This window comes from Varanus komodoensis, unplaced genomic scaffold (assembly GCF_004798865.1).
Source record: "Varanus komodoensis strain SLA01 unplaced genomic scaffold, ASM479886v1 scaffold13_1, whole genome shotgun sequence".
In the NCBI taxonomy this organism is placed as follows: domain Eukaryota; kingdom Metazoa; phylum Chordata; class Lepidosauria; order Squamata; family Varanidae; genus Varanus; species Varanus komodoensis.
In genome coordinates, this window is record NW_025335408.1 from 1225021 (window position 1) to 1242660 (window position 17640).

At 39.4% G+C, this 17640-nt stretch overlaps 1 protein-coding gene across 3 annotated transcripts in view; it reads right to left on the minus strand.

Moving 5' to 3' along the window:
- The window catches only part of SRGAP1 (SLIT-ROBO Rho GTPase activating protein 1), a 111436-nt gene that overhangs the window by 20376 nt on the left and 73420 nt on the right, over positions 1 to 17640 (minus strand). For all 3 annotated transcript variants that reach the window (XM_044423022.1, XM_044423024.1, XM_044423023.1), the window contains exons 5-12: positions 17324 to 17506; positions 15779 to 15907; positions 9184 to 9405; positions 8101 to 8202; positions 4193 to 4390; positions 3985 to 4069; positions 1897 to 1924; positions 298 to 331 (exon numbers count right to left, since the gene is read on the minus strand). In XM_044423022.1, coding sequence (XP_044278957.1) covers positions 298 to 331; positions 1897 to 1924; positions 3985 to 4069; positions 4193 to 4390; positions 8101 to 8202; positions 9184 to 9405; positions 15779 to 15907; positions 17324 to 17506 — 981 coding nt within the window. The remainder of the gene's footprint in view (positions 1 to 297; positions 332 to 1896; positions 1925 to 3984; positions 4070 to 4192; positions 4391 to 8100; positions 8203 to 9183; positions 9406 to 15778; positions 15908 to 17323; positions 17507 to 17640) is intronic.

Here is a 17640-nt window from a genome sequence, read left to right on the forward strand (position 1 = left end):
GCAAGCAGAGCAGATTGCCAGAACTACTACTGAGCAGAAGGTAACAACAGTCTTACTACATTAACTAAAACTTGTAAAGGGGTACTGTGGATCATGGATGCTGTTTTGGCTTCTTTTATTGGATTCCATCAAAGTGCTAGGCACACACTGCCTCTAATTTAGAGTTCCACTAGAATAAGGGCAAAAAATTGTGACATGCCTCTTTCATGTCTGAACGCAAGCCATTCCCAATAATTGAGACACAACAGAAAAGTCAAGCAAAATGAATGCAGCACTTTTAATTTACTAGCATGGTACCTGATGTCTGGTATGGGAGTTTCTCCGTCCTCTGCTACAGGTATTACCGGGGGGGGGGGGGGGGGAGGACAGAAAAATAGGATGCAGTCTGTAAATATAGCAATCACAAAATACAGAACCATGCTTCATGAAGCATAAGAAGTTCCTAAAATCATGGAAAACAAGACCACTTATGGACTTTCAGAACCAGTGCAGCACAGTGCAATGCAGTTCAGTGCAGTATTACAAGAGACTCTCAATAACTCTTCAAAGAGGGATTGCCAAAGCCTGCTTTCAAGCTGGCTTTTACACTCTGGAGGGGGAAAAAGAAGAAAGGAGGAAACAACCAATCAGTGCCAGCTGCTGCCCAGTTCCGCGTGAGCTCTTGTGGGGCAGCTGGCACTGATGGGTCGCCTGGGCATGAATGACAAGAGTAGAAAGGGGAGTTTGCTGCCTTTGCCAAGTGGATCCCTGGTACCCCTGATGGTGTTGGTTACTTGGGTTCAAACAACATGGTAATTTACTGGGGGTACCACAAGCTCTGTGTGTCGTGAGAATGGAAATCTGTCCAAGCAATCCATTGTAGATAACCGTGCACAATGGGTTACCATGTGAACCCAGCTATAGGATATCCTACAAACATAAAATAATATCCTTTCAACCAGTGGAGTCCTCCACAAAGAGTTTTGTTAGACTGGAAAAATGAAGGGACTAAGCCCCAAAACAGTAACCTGTATATATGGAATACTAACTAGGTGCAAGTGTGAGGACCTGTAGTGATTATATGTTATCTTGATTATATGTTATCTTGGCTCTTCTCTCTACTCACCTACCCATCTGCCAGCCTTGTGGGCCTTTGTAAGCCTGCTGCCAGAGAAAGATGGGCATGGGGATTCAGGTTAAATGTTTTAAGATTCTACTACTATATAGTATTTCAATAAAATAAAACAGGGCATGGTTCTGCTCACCTGTATGAAGGGAAGGAATCAATCTATGTAGTCCTTCTCCAAAAAGGGCAGCCCAGCCTTCCAGATGGAAGATACCAGTTTGGAAAAGGCAGGGCAAGCCTATGTCAGTCATGTACTTAAGAGAAGCAAGACTACTTATAGAGCTGATATGCTCCACTCCCCATCCTGCTCCTTCCTAGACACAGCTTAGGATGGTTGATGCTTATTAAGGGTTTGGGCTTCTCTCCAAAGATGCCACCCTCGGCAAGGTTGTACCACATGCACTTCTTCTCCCAAGTGCTGCCTGGATTCAGCTGAACTTAAATTTATTCCAAACACTCATCAGCTGAACAGAAAGAATGGCCTGGGTTCCGGAGGCTGGTGTCCCTGCTTGGAAATCTAGAAATACCTGTCACAGGTATATGCATGGCTGACAAGGAAGATCCATGTTTGTGCTAAGCACTGAGCCAGAATTCAGATGCCAGTGACAGTTATTGGAGTCCACTTGAACATATGGACTAGATGCTGAAATGAAAAATACCCCTATCCTTTTGGAACGTTCACTGCAGACTTGTAAATCGAGCAAACAAAGAAACAAGCAAACAGCAGTTTGTTCATTTATTGCCATTACAGTTTTCTGTAATATAGAGCACGTAAGCTTTCAGTGTCTTACCTTGTGGTCATAAATTCAGCTCTATGACCTGAACAAAAAGGGAACAACAATTTTAAAAATAAGGGAACTCAAGACTTTCCCACAGAACTATACACACAAAATGCAAGTTATCGTCAATCCCAAGTTATTTTTAACTGCACCCTTTCACATTTACTTCACAAGATTTTTCCCTACACACTGAGGAAACCGAATCTCATTTTGAAAGCAAGTTTTAAAATATTCACAGGTAAAGCTGCTATTTTAAAGCATCACTCTGATAGGAATTAAAGGTTTTTATGCTGTATGTTAAGGAAAACTAAATTTCAAGCAGTCTTCCCAGCCTGTGCTTGCATATTTTAATGAGCTATTCAAAGTTTAAATAAAGAGAAAAGCTTGCTAAAACTAGGAGGCACATTGCCAAAAGACATAGTTAAAAATGTATAGCTCTTAGATGTAGTTGTAGTTAGGAGAGTAAATATTTAATGCATGCCACATAAGAATGTGTAACTTCATATTCAGTAATGTAAACACCTGGTGTACATTAGCCCAGCACTGCTGCTATGTGCCTTTCGTTACTTTCAATAGGCATGAAGTTTGCCATGGGCTCTTCTGAAATGAAGAGGGCTTGTAGGCTTGCACCCTAGGACAAGATTTTTTGCATTACACATGCATAAAGGGAGGGGGGGGGCTGTGATTCAATGTGTGCTAGTTTACCAAATCAGTAGAAGCCACTTCAGTATTACCCTAAATAAACACAATTATGGTAATTAGGTGGCAGAGCTCTTCAAGTAAGGCTTTAATTCTTGCATATACTGCATATATATTTCTGCAAAAACAGTTAAGGTTCAGTTGATGAAGCAGTGATTTAAAAAGAGATATCTAAATTAGTGGTTCTAACTCTGCTCCACCCATGTTTGGAAGGCTTTCATTAATGTGCAAAGTTGCTATTTGTGCTCATAAAGGACTATCCAGATTTTGTTTAACAACATTTATGCTTGCATATCAAGGGAATTGTCACCACGTTTCCATAAGCATGACTCCATTTGGGTAGGGGAAAAAGCACCAAAGCACATAAACTTGGCTTAAAAATTGCTATTAAATTCTTTTGATTCATATAGGTCGATCCTAAGAAATGAAACAGAGCAAACTAAAGGAAATACTTGTGTAGACAGCAGGAGACACAGGAAGGAGATACAGACAGGCAGGAATTAAATTCTGTAGGTATAGCTGTTATTTTTAAACTTGTTTTTGCAAGGCTGCAGTAAGCATGATTATTAATCCAACTGCAAAGTATGAAAGAGACATTTTCTGTGATTCATAATGCAGAAATCCCACTGTTACAAGAATTACTCTACAAGGAACCTGTTTCTAAGTGCAAGACACATTTCTTCAATAATGATGATGAATAAACCGGTAACACCATGCTAGTGCACAGAAAGTTTGTAATATATTCTGCTCGTTATGAGGTACTATTTTAGCCCACAGAGAACTTGTTAATAAATACTATAGCAGAAAATGCAAAATAATGCTATTAAGAATGTAATAAACATCACGACTCCTAGGAGTGATGATACACAAACTAGGTCACATGTGGCTTTGCATGTTGGGATGCTAATTCTGCCAAATCAAAGCTTCTCCATTTTCTTTTTCATCTCATCTTGCCTACTCAATGTTTAAAATAAGTTTTGCAATAATTAGTAAAATTTTTCCCAAAAGAAATACAAATTGTGGTCATATAAACAAAATTAAGTATTGCTTTTAATGGTTGGTTCTATGTTTTGTTTTCTTTTATTGAAAAAAGAAATAGAAGATTCCTGTGATGACTAGGACTGTCAGGATAACAAACCACAGTTTGGCTTCTTTTCATTGTAGTTTAAACAACCCATAGTTTGTTTAAATTCACATGTCATAGGGTACTGAATCAAATTTAAACTGGAGAATGGGCATATTTAATGTCCTCTTCTGTCATGGATGGAAAATTCATGACAAAGATCATATAGGTCTAGTCACATAGAGAGAACCCATACTTTCTTGTTGACTCTGTCTATCTACATATGTTCTGTAAATATTCCAGCAGTTTCACTATGCTATTTATTCTGAATCATTTACCTTCTGCAAGTGTTCGCTGCAGTAAATCATGCTTTGCTTGAAGCTTTGTGATAAGATTACTTCCCTCCAGGTACTCTCTGAATTTCTAGGAAGATATAGATCAATGAATTTATGTCTGAATATTTGGTATCTAAATTTTAAGGACTTTGAAAAAGCAATTTCAGGTCAGATCAGATCAGATCAGATGGCGGGAAAGCGCCCAACATACCATGAAATAGAACTGTTCAGTCTCCTGCTGATTAGCTCTTCTTTTAGCAATACTGGGCTTGCTTAGGTAGGTCTCAGAAACTGTTGACTTCACAGACTCAGTTGAGCGACTATGCTGGAAACATTCAGAAACATCATAGTCCTCAATGGTGACCATGTCTTGTATTGTCTGCAAAGTGGCTTCAGTTGTCTTCTTCACCTGTTGCCGAAAAGTCATTTCATTTCATCAAATAGAAATACAAGTAAAATATATTCCAGAAAGAGCACAAAAACGGTTATAATAAATGTTTAAAATTCAATAAAGGTGGCTGCTGATGTTTTTTTAAAAAATACCAAAACTGAAGATTAACCAAAACTTACAGAAAAGCCAACAAAACCTGGTAGTCTTCAGAGCCTTCCTGGAGACTTGTAAAACATGGGCCTGACGAACACCTAAGAGAATGGATTCTACCACTGAGAAAATCTTTCCCTTTTCATCACTAGTCTAACTACCACTGACAAATAAGAAAGGCCTCTGCTTGAGATCTCAGAGTGCATGCAGGCTGATATGGGGAAATGCTGATCTTCAAGCAATCTGGCCCAAAGCCATTTAAGTCTTAAATATTAAAACCAGCACTTTAAATTGCACTTAGATATGCAGTGGCAGTCAGTGCACAGTATTGGTAGCACATTAGCCATCTGCCCAGGCCCTACTAATATCTGGGCAGCCATATTCTACTCCAGCTGAAGTTCTGGAACCGTATTCAAAGGCAGTCCCACATAAAGTGTGTTACAGTAGTCCAGTCTGGGCATTACCAGAGGATGAATAAAGGCAACATCCTTCTAGTCCTGTTCCTTCCTCTCCAGTATCACCTTACACTGTTCAAGTAGAAAGGATCAGACCCATAATAACTTCATTCCTTCTATGTCCAACCTAGATAAACTATCCAAAGGTTCTAAACTAGATTCCTTCAAAAGTGGCCTCACTTATTGCTTCACTAAACCTAGGACCATCACTTCCCTCAAGTTAAACAATTAAAAAAGCATTAATTATTTTTTGAGGTCCAAAAAACCAGCTTAGCCCTAGTTGATTTTGCAAGCCAAGATGCATAAATGTCCAGGCAGCAGGTGGTCGGTCGCAATCCTCAAGACTGACTCATGTTGAACAAGTTGAAAGATATCCTTGATAACATGGCTAGATGGCACTCTAGTTACATCCAGCTTTGACTGGGAAAAGAGTGGGTCAGTCTGCACAATCAAATTGTGAAGTAACACGTAGTCCCTTATGTACCTGCCAGGACCCTAAGATCATCTTCGGGGGTCCTTCTCCAGGAGCCCCTCCAAAGGAAGCATAAGGGTTAGCTACCACGAGAAGGGCCTTTTCGGTTGTGGCACCCTGACTCTGGAATGAGCTCCCCAAAGAAGTGGACGTGGAGCCTACTCTCTCCTCTTTTCAGCAGCAGGTGAAAATCTTTGTATTTGCTTAGTATTTTAATAGTTTTTTTAAATCTTAGTTTTTATATTGTATTTTTGTACTACTGCTATACCTCTACACTGACTGGATTGCAACTGCTGTGGTTTTATTGTTCTATTGTTTTGTATGTTATTCTTTTTGTTTATATGCTTTGAACTTTTGTTAACCACCCAGAGCGCCTTGGACTATTGGATGAAATAAAAATAAAATAAATAAATGTTCAAAAAGCCCACTATTGCCTATTTTAATCATGATGAATTGCACATACTGGAGTCCATTTTGAATATTTAGCCATGACTGCGGCTTGTCATTTTGTCTGAATCTTGGGGGCAAGGGTTCTGTGAGGGTTAAACAACACTCACACAGCCATAAAACATACCACTGTTTCTGCAATGGTTGTTCAATGCTCACAGAACCCATGGCTCCAGGTCTAACAACATGACAGGCGTGAGTGTGCTGCAGCTAAGTGAGATTTTAGGAGGCCACAATGAGCTTTGGTAATTGAGAAAACATGGTCAGTGCCATTTATATGACATGGGTATGAGAGACTTATCTGCAAAATGTCCAACAAATGGATCACAGCAGACGATTGAGGGTTCAAGTTGTTGCTTTCCAAGGCTTGGGTGGCAAAGGATCTTCACTACCTAAAAGCACTCTTTTGGGTAAGGGTGAGCAGATGCAACAGTGGTGGAAAAGTACATTTTTTGCCATAGTGCACCAAATATAGCTAACAGATGTTCATCCACCACTAACAGATGAAATCTATTCTTCCCTGTCTTTTGTGGTTATTTTTAGATTGCAAAGCTCTTGAGACAGTGTCCTGTCTTTTATTGCCTCTGTAAAGTGGCATGTACTGAGATCGTATAATAACAATAATTTGTCATTTATTTATAACTCAGAAATATACTCTGCTTTCCATAGAAGTATCAAACCAGTGAAAATTAAGTATAACACTATCACAACAACAATAAAATATATCAATAGCATAGAGCAACAAGGAAAATGTTAATCTGCAGTACAACTGCACAATCTATTGCATGCTGCAGAATATTGCAAAGCTGGGTCACAATTCAGGAAAAGCCTGTGTGAAGAGATGGACATTTAGAAGACATCTAAACATCAAAACCATCAGGGCTTGTTTAAGGACAGTAAGCAAAGTGTTCCAGAATGAGTGTACTGCAACACTAAATGTTCTACTGCAAGTGCTGCTGAGGCAAACTTCAACTTGCACCTTCCAGAAGTGCTTACTCTGACTATCACAGAGATTGGGCAGGGTGAATGATCCCCAAAGCAACTTGGTCTCAAATATTTTAGAGTTTTATGTTAGTAACAACACCCTAAACTCAGTCTGGTAGCTTATTGACAGCCAGTACAGTTCTTTTTGGGAAAATATCACTATTGTTAGAAAGAAGTCCCAGTTAGTAGCTTCAATATTACGTTTTGCACCAGCTGCAGCTTTCAGACCAAGGTCAAAGGCTGCCTCACAAAGAATGCATTGCAATAATCTACTCTTGATGTTACCAATGTCTAAACCATTGCAGCTAAACTATCTGTAGCTATCATAGTTCAAGGATGGCTGTAGAGAAGAGCTGAAGTTGGAAAAAGACATTACTAGCTACCAAGGCTCCTTGAGTCTCCAGTGACAAAAACTGAACCAGTATCCCCAAACTATGCACCTATCTTTTCAAGCAAAGTACAGCTTTACCAAAACAGGTAACTGATCTATTTTCTGGATCTGTGACCTAGCCAAGATTCAAATTCAGTTTATTAGTTCTTATCCAGCCCACTGCTGCATCCAAGCACTAGTCCAGAGCTGGCATTGCCAGTCTTGATGCAGATGTCGTAAGTGCCGGATGATGGTAGATAAAGTCATGCCATGCACCATCCTACACAGCGACTTCCATGGAGCTGAGGTATACTCCTCTGACACAACTTTCTGAGTGTGTAAGTAGGAAAGGATTACTGAAGTACAGTGCCCCCAGTATCCATCCCACAAAGCTGATCTAAGAGGACACCATGAATGATGGTATGAAAAGGTACAGAGAAATTGAGTAAGAGGAACATGACTGCACTCCCTCTATAAATGAAGACCACTCAACAGTACAGTCCATGCCTGAACTGGAATGGGTCTAGATAATTGGCTTCATTGAAGGATGAATGCTGGCAGAAAGTTCTTCCTTGTCAACTGTCTGGCAACCAATGTCAAAACATAGGGTTATTACAATAAATGTATTAAAACTTTACCAATGAGTAATTAATATTTTGTAAAACCACAGAATGAACCCCATACATGGATTTAACAAAAAAATAAAGATACTTTTACCATCAAAAAATCTAAGAAAGTTGAGCCCAGGGAAGCCTAGGTAAAGTAGCCCCATTCTTAATTGCATGCCCTAAGTTTTTGATATCACAAAGACAACCATTTCTTGTACAGCACAGGCAGAAGCAAATCTTACCTCCTCATTTTCAATTTTCAATGTGGTCAGTCGGGACTGAAGCTGCTGATACCGAAGCATGAGCTCCCCTTGGACTGTCTGCTGGGCACTGACCTGAGAAACCTAATTAACAGAATGTAAAACAGAGACATTAGCTGCAAATATGGGCAAGGATGAAGGAAGCTCATGAACGCAAGCACCTATCATTCTGTTTAAATACAATGTATCTCTTCTCCAATTTTCAGGATATAACATAACACAAATTAAGTTGATTATGATACTTTTGGTTGAAGGAGGACAATTAAGAGTCTTATTAAATGAATACTCTTGTATACATACACTGTGCTGGATATGGAAAGTTTTTAAATCATTACAGGCATGTGCATGTGAATACTGACAGAAGACTATGGTATTCATCACCATGACTGGCCAGGCACTGTTCAACGAGAGCTGATTAGAGCTCTATATGAAAAGGAATGACAGAACTCCTAGGAGATAATTTCATCTTTCCCCTAGCACAACTCGAAGCACTATGGAAATGCAAAAAAAGTTAGCCCAGAGACCATGGCTAGACACACCAAACTGAATGTGTGCACCATAGGCAATCTTATATCACCTCTAAGTTATCCTCCCCCTGCCCCCAGGATCTCAGGGGAGATTATGCAGAATGTGCTTGTGGCTGCTCTGATCAAGGTTGTCTTTATAAGAATGGTATAAAATAGAAATTTCCGCTCCCCACACTTACATGCTGAAAGCTATTTGGACAAGCTGCAAAAAGTTTACCAGTGTTGTGGCAGAATTCAATACCCAATAATGAAAGGTTCATTTGGCATGGGATTTGTTTAGAGCAGCTGGCAAATTAAGTTCTACACAAACGATTTCTGAATAGTGCTCTTGATGTAGTTTGTTTGCTGATCTTCTTGCGTCTCTATGAATAATACTGGCCCTCATTTTACCCTAACTAGACTCTTTGTTCAAATGGATAAAGGCTAGATACTAACAAAAAAAGGAAATCAGAATTCACAAAAAAGGGATCTATGCACAAAAAGAAATTTGTTTGGATTTTATCCTTTCCCACCTATAAAAGTGTCACCAGCTACTTACTTCATCACCCATATGGGGTTGGAACTCAAATCTCACTGGAGGACAAAAGGCTGCAGGATACATCTCCATGAATCTCTGCTTGTCACTTCGTGGTTCCAAGTTGTCAACAGCACTCTCAATGATGTCCAGACCCTCATGCCGAGATGTTTCAAGGTTATATTCTGCAGAAAGATACGTTCTTAAGGCTCTGTTCAGGCTTGCATGATATCCAAGATCGCAACACTACCAGAATATGAAGAAGAAGAAGAAAATATGTAAAAATAAGTAGAAAGCAAATGTTGAAACCATGACCAAAAAATCTTTAATGCTTGGTAAGACTAATTATCAGTAGTAAAACTTTTCAAGTGCTAATTAATCTTCACAATAGCAACAATCTGAAAATGCGCATTATTTTAGATTATAGAAAAATTGGATCAAAGTAACTTAACAATGGAACAAGGACAGTATTCTAATTACAAATCTGTCTTTGTATTATCCTAACTTAACCCTATGTTATTAAAATAAATAAAAGACTGTACATAGTATATGCCTTTTTATCAATTCTTGTGTAAGAAAAAATCTTAAATGAAAGCCAAGTTACCAAAGGTATAATGCATTATTCGCATAAGAATAAATTCATGACAAATTGTCATCATGATCAACCCTTTAGTACCAGCATACATATCTATGATAGATGGAAGTTAATGTCAGAAAATATAACATTATTCTCATACACAGGTATTTTAACTATGCATGCCAGCATTGATTGCTAGGGTTGAGACTATACTTTCTAAAGTACTCTAATGAAGACAGGCACATTTTTTTGCCTTTTCTGAGAATATTTTGGTATACCAACTAAATTTCCATCAGTCTAAACAATTACTTGCAGACTTTAGAAGTCTTAAAATCAGAAGATTGCAGATAACATCGGAAAGGTATTTTAATCACTTTGTATTTCAGCTACAAGTGAAGATGTGAAAAGTAAAATGATAACTTGCAATTCTAGTCTAAAACAGCAGAATGAGTCCATGTTATTGCTACCTATTTAGCTCCCTAGATTTGTTATTAAATGTTCCCTTTAGTTTAAATGCCTTTAAGTCATATTTTAGGTTTATGACAGCTACTTAAGCATGTTTATCCTCTGAAGCAGTATTCCTCACAGAAACAGTAACATTCTTCAAATAGCAACAATTTAATTGGGAAAATACAACAGTTAATTCATCCAGATGTTGCACTGCAGAGAAAGAAACTGCACATAAGAAATATCTTTCAGAAACAAAAAACTGCTTCTCAAGAAAGCCTTTAAGTTTGATTCAGCCTTCAGTCACCATAACAGAACACCTTTCAGATGCTTCAAGCGGCAGATTTTCCAGAATTTCCCAACTACAAATTTCTAGAAACAAGAGTGTCTGCACAAAAGGATGATATTCATTGAAGAAACTGAGGGTGGCCACGGCTGTGGCCCTGGCACAACAGACAGAGAGAAGAGCACATGTGCAGAGGCTAGTTTAGAGCTTTCCTCAGTTGCTTCCTTTGGCAGTTAAGTCCTGTTCTGTCACTAGAACTCCTTTCAGCACATACAATGAATGCAAAGATGGCAGGTTGGGGTAGGCTCCATTCCATGCAAGCTCAAACACTAGTATATCCTTTGTGTGTGTATGTTTGTGTGCTCATTGGGGGAAGTGACTGCTGCTGTAGATCATCTGTATGTTCATTGTACACACTGAGAAGAGACTGAAAAATTGAACAGGATTTTATTGTTAAGGGTATTATCACAAAGTCTTTGTGCAGATATACTTCCAAAGTTTAGAGGATTAGGAATGTGCTGCTTTCTCCATTCAGCCAGACAAATATGTCCCAATTCTATGTTTTTTTTTTTAATTGTATCACAGTACAGTATGGGTTAGGGAATTACATTGTAATCCAGTCTTTCTGTGTGATGTCACAGATTTCTATATGCAAGGAAGTGGGAAGTATAATAGAAAGAAAAGCATTTTAACCACCACCCCCCTTGTATGGTGGTACACTCTATTCCACCTTATTCCCATCTCAACCTGCTACATCTGTAGATGAGCCCAGAATGTGTCAGTGCTAGAATGCTGTGAAACATTGCTACTTTAGTGAAGGAAGCAACTGACCAATTTGATTCAGAACTGACACTTGCGTAAAACCTCTACAGGAAGAGCACATAGTGTTGGGGATAACAGGCAGGAATCCCTTCAGTCATACTGGAAAGTGGTGGATCTAAGTGAGCAAGGTGGGTGTGCCCAACTGTGATTTCTGTCTAGTTCCTCAAACCAGCAGATCTTTTCATTATAACCAGGCCCTTTCATGGAAGTTGTCCAACCTAACTACATAAGGGGTACCAGCGTATTCCAAGAGACTTGGCTTTGCCCATGCCATGGTCTAGCCTTGCACTCACTACACTTTGCTTAACCTTTACCCCAATAAAATGGCTATATGATACCTATGTGAAGGTTTCAGGTGGGCTTCCACATCCTCTTCATAGGGGACGCCTACATCAGAGATGGTCTCCTTGTTTCTTCCAAAGAGTATGCTGGGAGTTGAACCAGGACTAAGAAACGTGCAGCTGGCAAGGCATCTGACTCTTTTTTCTCTCTTCTGCTTATATCTGACACTTCCTGCTTATAAGCAGGGCTCAACAACCTCTTTAAAAAACCAGACTCAAACTTCCAATTTATTAGCATTTAACTAGCCAGCTACCTATGAATATTTAGTTTTCAGCTGTACTTTGGAGATTCCAATGCACATTTGTAAAGCAAAACTTAGGACTTTTTGCTTGAACATTTACTACTACAGAACCTTATAGCCTCTCAAAACAGACCTTAATCTGAGTTTAACACTGTATTGCCTTTCAGTTATTTCCTTCTTTTTGTGTGTGTAGTAAGAGATCTTTTGCAGAACTAATTACCCTGACTGGAATGGTAAAAAGGCAATGACAATAAGAAAGAAGGTCAGTCCTGTTGTTTCCTTGTGTGAATGTTACTTCTAGAATGAACTCAGGGTGACTTAAGCCCAGCAAGGAAGAATTAATGTTTAAGATTGGCAAAATTACTGTATCCCTAAGATAGGGATGTATCTATAAGGTAGAGATAACAATTAAATTTCCAACCTTTCCCCCACTATACTAACAAATCCACTACAGAATGTCTTCCCCAAGGAACCTCTGCTTTAGTGTTATTGCAATGTTTCATGTTTGAGTAGTCCCTTTAGGGCATAATCCTAAACTGAAGATTCAGTATTTGGCCAGGGGAACGCAAAATAGACCATTGCTTTAACAGATATGCCACCACCATGACTGATATGCCAGCACAACTCTGATATGCACCAGCAAACTATCTAACACTGTGCAGTGTCCTTGGCGGGACATGAGCAGCAGAGGGGAGAAGCATATTCACAACTACACTGTGTCTTCTATCACTTCAATCCGTGCCCCACTGGCAATGGAACTTTACATCAGCCCAAGACCTGCTGCAAGAAATTTCCCTCCCATTCAAGTCAATGCAGAGGAATTAAAGAATACCCACCCGCCCCTGACAACCACCCCTTTTTGTTGTTGCTTTCCTTCTCCTCTTTGTTTATTGCTATACTGTTGTGCTACAAAAACAAACAAAAGCTGTCCCGGCTATCTCACTAGAACAGAGCACAGGATATGGTATGACACATCATTCATTCAAAGTACATCAATACTTGTGATTAGGATGTGTGGCACTGGGCTGTATCTCTCTGGCCTTGAGCATGTACATACTCAAGAAGTCACAAGGGGCAATTGTAGCAATGGGAGACTGTAGCAAAAGAGCACTTTGCACAAAAATAGAGCATGTCACACAAAACACTATGGCCTCTCAGTATGCATGGAAACTGGAAAACACTGCCGATGCATCTCTTCCTAAAATCCTAACAGATATCATGCCTTGAGACTCCCAAGTACCATCATCCAACACCAAATGCCAATCCAACAGCTGGGGATGCCAGGACTGCGCAGCCACACAGAGTGTAGGGTACTCTGAATGCAGCTACTGGAGGTGGCTGATGTTGGGAAGGAAAGGGGAAACCATGCAGAGGCTACAACTTCCAGCATTCCCCAGCCTGCACAGCCAATGATCAGGAATGTCCAACACAACTGGAAGGCACCAGGTTGGGCAGGTGGCAGTAATGAATAATTGCTGCAGCTGTGTTTCCAGCCCTGTTGTCATATGTGAAAATATGTCTGAGTGAGGGATGAAATGCAGGAAGGCTAGTAAGGGGGCGAGTAATGAGGCTTACTGACAAGATACCTGGTATGGTTAGCCTATCAAGCAAAATAGCCGTGGGGAGACTGACTGTCAGGGACAGAATATAAGCCAGAAGGGCTAGTTGGTCCATATAGGACCCAAGGTTTTTGCCTCTGTAGCATCCCTCCTGGCTGGCTCAGGCATACATTCTTCCACCTGACTGGCTTTTCCTGAGAGCCCCCATGCACCATGTATCGGTGACCGGAGCCTTTGGCAGAGAGAGGAAGACAATGCTCCATAAGGAATCAGACAGCAGTCTTCTGCTGTGACTGGAAGGTCAAGGAACTGCCCTGTGCCAGTTGCAGTGTGAGTTTAAGTCCCAGGAAATCCCTCTCTTTTGACTTTGACTTTTTTTTTGGCCAGTTGTGGGAAAGGTGAGCATGGGTATTCCTGCTTCCTGATGCCACAGCCCACACAGGCGGCAAATGTCAGCATGCACTTGTCTTTGATGCATGTCTTGGGCCCTGTTCATGGCTCCTTGTCACTGCATGCCAATAGGGATGCCTGGGGACTTGCAGTAATTTGTCGCTTCTGGCTATAGCCCTGGGACTGATGGAATTGTTTTGCATGCTGTGTCTGTGCTGAGTATTAACCGAGAACTACGGCTGCAATCCTATGAACATCTTCCTGGAGCAAGCCCCACTGAACAAAGTGGGACTTGCTTCTGAATAAAAATGTGCAAGACTGCATTGTTGAAGTATTAAACAATCAAAAGTAGTCACCCAGGGAGTACTTAAAACTGCTGAGACGGTAATTCTGTGAACAGATTAATAAATTATTTATCATTCCTAAAAGGGACCACAGCAGATTTATTCAGTTACTGTGAAGAACTTACTTTCCATGAACAATATTCTATGGTATTTTGTAGACATTACTGGTTTTTTTTTAAAAGATGCCTTTCCAGCCTCTTTGTCTGCAAAATTAGACATTCAAACAACACCTTAAGGGCCACATATTGTAATCCTTCCTTTATACTGTGTACAGATGTTCTCTCTCTTGGTCATTTTCCTAAGTTTCTCCACCAATTAGAGTATGGTATCACTAGAGTTTTTCCTTTTAAAATCAAGGCCTGTGAGTGAAAGAAGTTTATTTTCCATGTCATAACATAGGGAAATTGCCCAAATTGAAGCATACACTACTGCCATTAACTTCTCCTGTATCATTTTGTTGATTGCCAGTTTCTAATATAAGGTCCAAATTCTTCCCTTGTTAGTATTATACAGATTATAAAGTCCACTTCACATAATACACTGTTTTTGCTATATATTGTAGGTGTTTTAAATGTAAAATGTAAAGTATGATTAAACAAATGTGGTGGCAAAATTGAAACATTTTAATACTTGTATAATTTAATGCAGTGTTGATCAGATGTGAATTTTAGTACCAGTGAAAAATATGAAAAACTGGAGCAATGTGATTTAGATTAGGCTGAGAGTGAGTGACTGGCCCAAAGTTACCCTATGAGCTTCATGGGTGAGTGGGGACTAGAACCTGGATCTCCTGAGTCCTAGACTAGCATTCTAATCATTATGCTACACTGGTTCTCCATCCAGACTATGTGAAGGACATTTTCATGCACCCCCACCCCCAAAAGAGCTATGAAAGATGGCATATCTTGGACACTTACTAATGCTAGACAGATTCATTTGTTCCATTTTACATGACATACATTAGGAGTTTTAAGGTTTTATTGTAACAGATATTCATGACTTTGGAATGAATGTGGCCCAGACTGTTCAATTAACACCAGACAGAAGTCTTCCAGTTTTTACCACTGACTCAACAACACTGTTTATATGCCACTTTGAGCAGAGTCACAGACATATGTGAAGGGATTTTGAGAAGACTATGACAAGATTTATGGCAAACATACTTAAATTTAAAAAAATCTATAATTTGTGATTCCATGGTCGAAGCAGTAAATAATCAAAGGCATTTATTACCATTTAAAAGGTTGCATCTCTATGTTCCTACTACACCTTGTTTTGATTAACTTAATAAACATCCATTATCCCAAATTTAATACAGAACATTTAATCAATGTTAACTAGTGTATAAGCTATTTTCATAGTAAAAGTATTTGTTATTCAGCTTAGTAAACTTAATTGTTAGACTGGAAACCTGCAGTTGAGCATGCTACTTTAGCCCACGTATACCGTGTACAGTACAATGAAACTCAAAAAAGGACAATAAATAATTCAGCTTTGTGCATGTTGTGAGTAACACTGCACTAATTATAACTTTGTAAGGAACAAACAGCAGAACTAAAAGGCCAAACATGATGCCCTAGCATAAGAACTGTGTGAACACCAACTACTTACATCAATGAGATCTGAAAGGTCATGAATGTAATACTTGAAAACCGAAGCATTTGTTGCTTCAAGGGTTAGCAGATATTCATTTCTGGCTTTAATGGATTTCAGCTTATTTTCAGAATACTTTGCTTGACGCTGAGGAAGAAAAAGCATTTAGAAATTTAAAAAATGCTTCAATTTCCCCAACTTTATTTACCATGCAAGAAATTATAAAGGGAGAATACTTCAGAAAGTAACATCAAAATGAATATACACACAGTATGAAAAAGTGCCACTACTTCTTTATATACATGAAGATATAGAATCCAAAGTTCATAGAATTAAAATCTTAACATACAATTAAAATCTTAAAACCCTGGGGTGACTGGATCCAGATTTAGACATACTTGGAGTAGATCTACTGAAATCTGTCAAACTTGTTAGCCATGATTAGTTTATATGGCACAGATTTCATTGGGTCTATTTGAAGCATGACTAAATCTGGATCCAACCCTGGAAGTTTTAAATTCTTTGCTCTATGCAGTTAAAATTCTGCTTATTTATAATTTCACTGATTGTAGCATTTCAACAAAATGTTTAACCTCGAAGTACAGAACTGGTGTAGGCATAAAACTAGGCATATTGCAAGAAACTAAGAACATAAGAGAAGCCATGCTGGATCAGACCAACAATCCATCTAGTCCTAGCATTCTGTACTCATGGTGGCAAACCAGCTGCCCACTAGACGTTCAAGCAGGATGGGTGCAAGACCTCCCCCAGCCCAGTTCCTTAGCAATTGGTGCATGCAGGCATGCCCCTCTGGTAAAGGAGATAGCACAAAGCCAGGAAGACTTGTTGTTACTAACAACCTCCTCCCCTATGAATCTGTCCAAGCTCTTTTTAAAGCCATTCAGATTGGCGGCCATCACCACTTCCTGTGACAATGAATTCCATAGTTTAACTATGGACGGTGTGGAGAAGTACTTCCTTTTATCTGTCCTAAACAGATAAATTAATTAGGGCTGCTTGTGAAAGTGAACATTTGTATTTACTTTCTGTGAGCAGAACTGTAGTGAGATGCTTAGCTTCAAGTCGACTGCCCTGATTCTGGTCTCATACACATCCCAGCAACATTGGGTAGTACGGAGAAAACTATCCCACCCACACCTTACCTAGCTTTAAGACAAAATCAAAGGCGGGGGGAGATAATTAATCCTAATGGTAATGGAAAAAAAGACCGTGCAGGACCAAAACAGGCTGGGGACTAAGGATCACTTTGTTGTGGGTGATTTACACAGGGTGACTTTGACTGATACCCTCAGATTTTGCCTTCATGAAAGCCATCAGTTTCTATGGGAAAGCATACATGGAATTTAGGAAGTAGACCAAACATCACCCCAACAGGAGGATTTCACTATCCAAGGGTGCTGCTTGCACTTGAGACATGATTTTATTTCTGGTGCAGCACATGCCACCTAGAAGTTCTTACTACAAAACAATGTCCCACTCTCAAAGGAACTTTAAAACTATGTCATTCACTTTAAATGAAATAGGTAATGAACTGTTTCTTACTTTTTCTTTCATTTTTTCAATTTTCTTCACGGAACTCCGTCTCTGGTGTCTTTCTTCCAGCCGCATGTGGAAAACAGGATCTCCTGTCCTGCCAATTTGTTTTTCCTCTTGCTTTTCTGCCTCCTTCAGTTTACTTTCTGCACTGATGCTCTCTGTATGATACATGTGGTATGTTTTCATGACCTGTGACAGAAGTTAAAGGTGAGATTTAAAAAAAATGAAGACTATTAAGTATTTTTACTGATTGCCTCTTGTATTTTTAGCACTCTAGAGTAGGTTACAGCATTTTAAAACCAAGTTTTAAATAAAATCTCTAA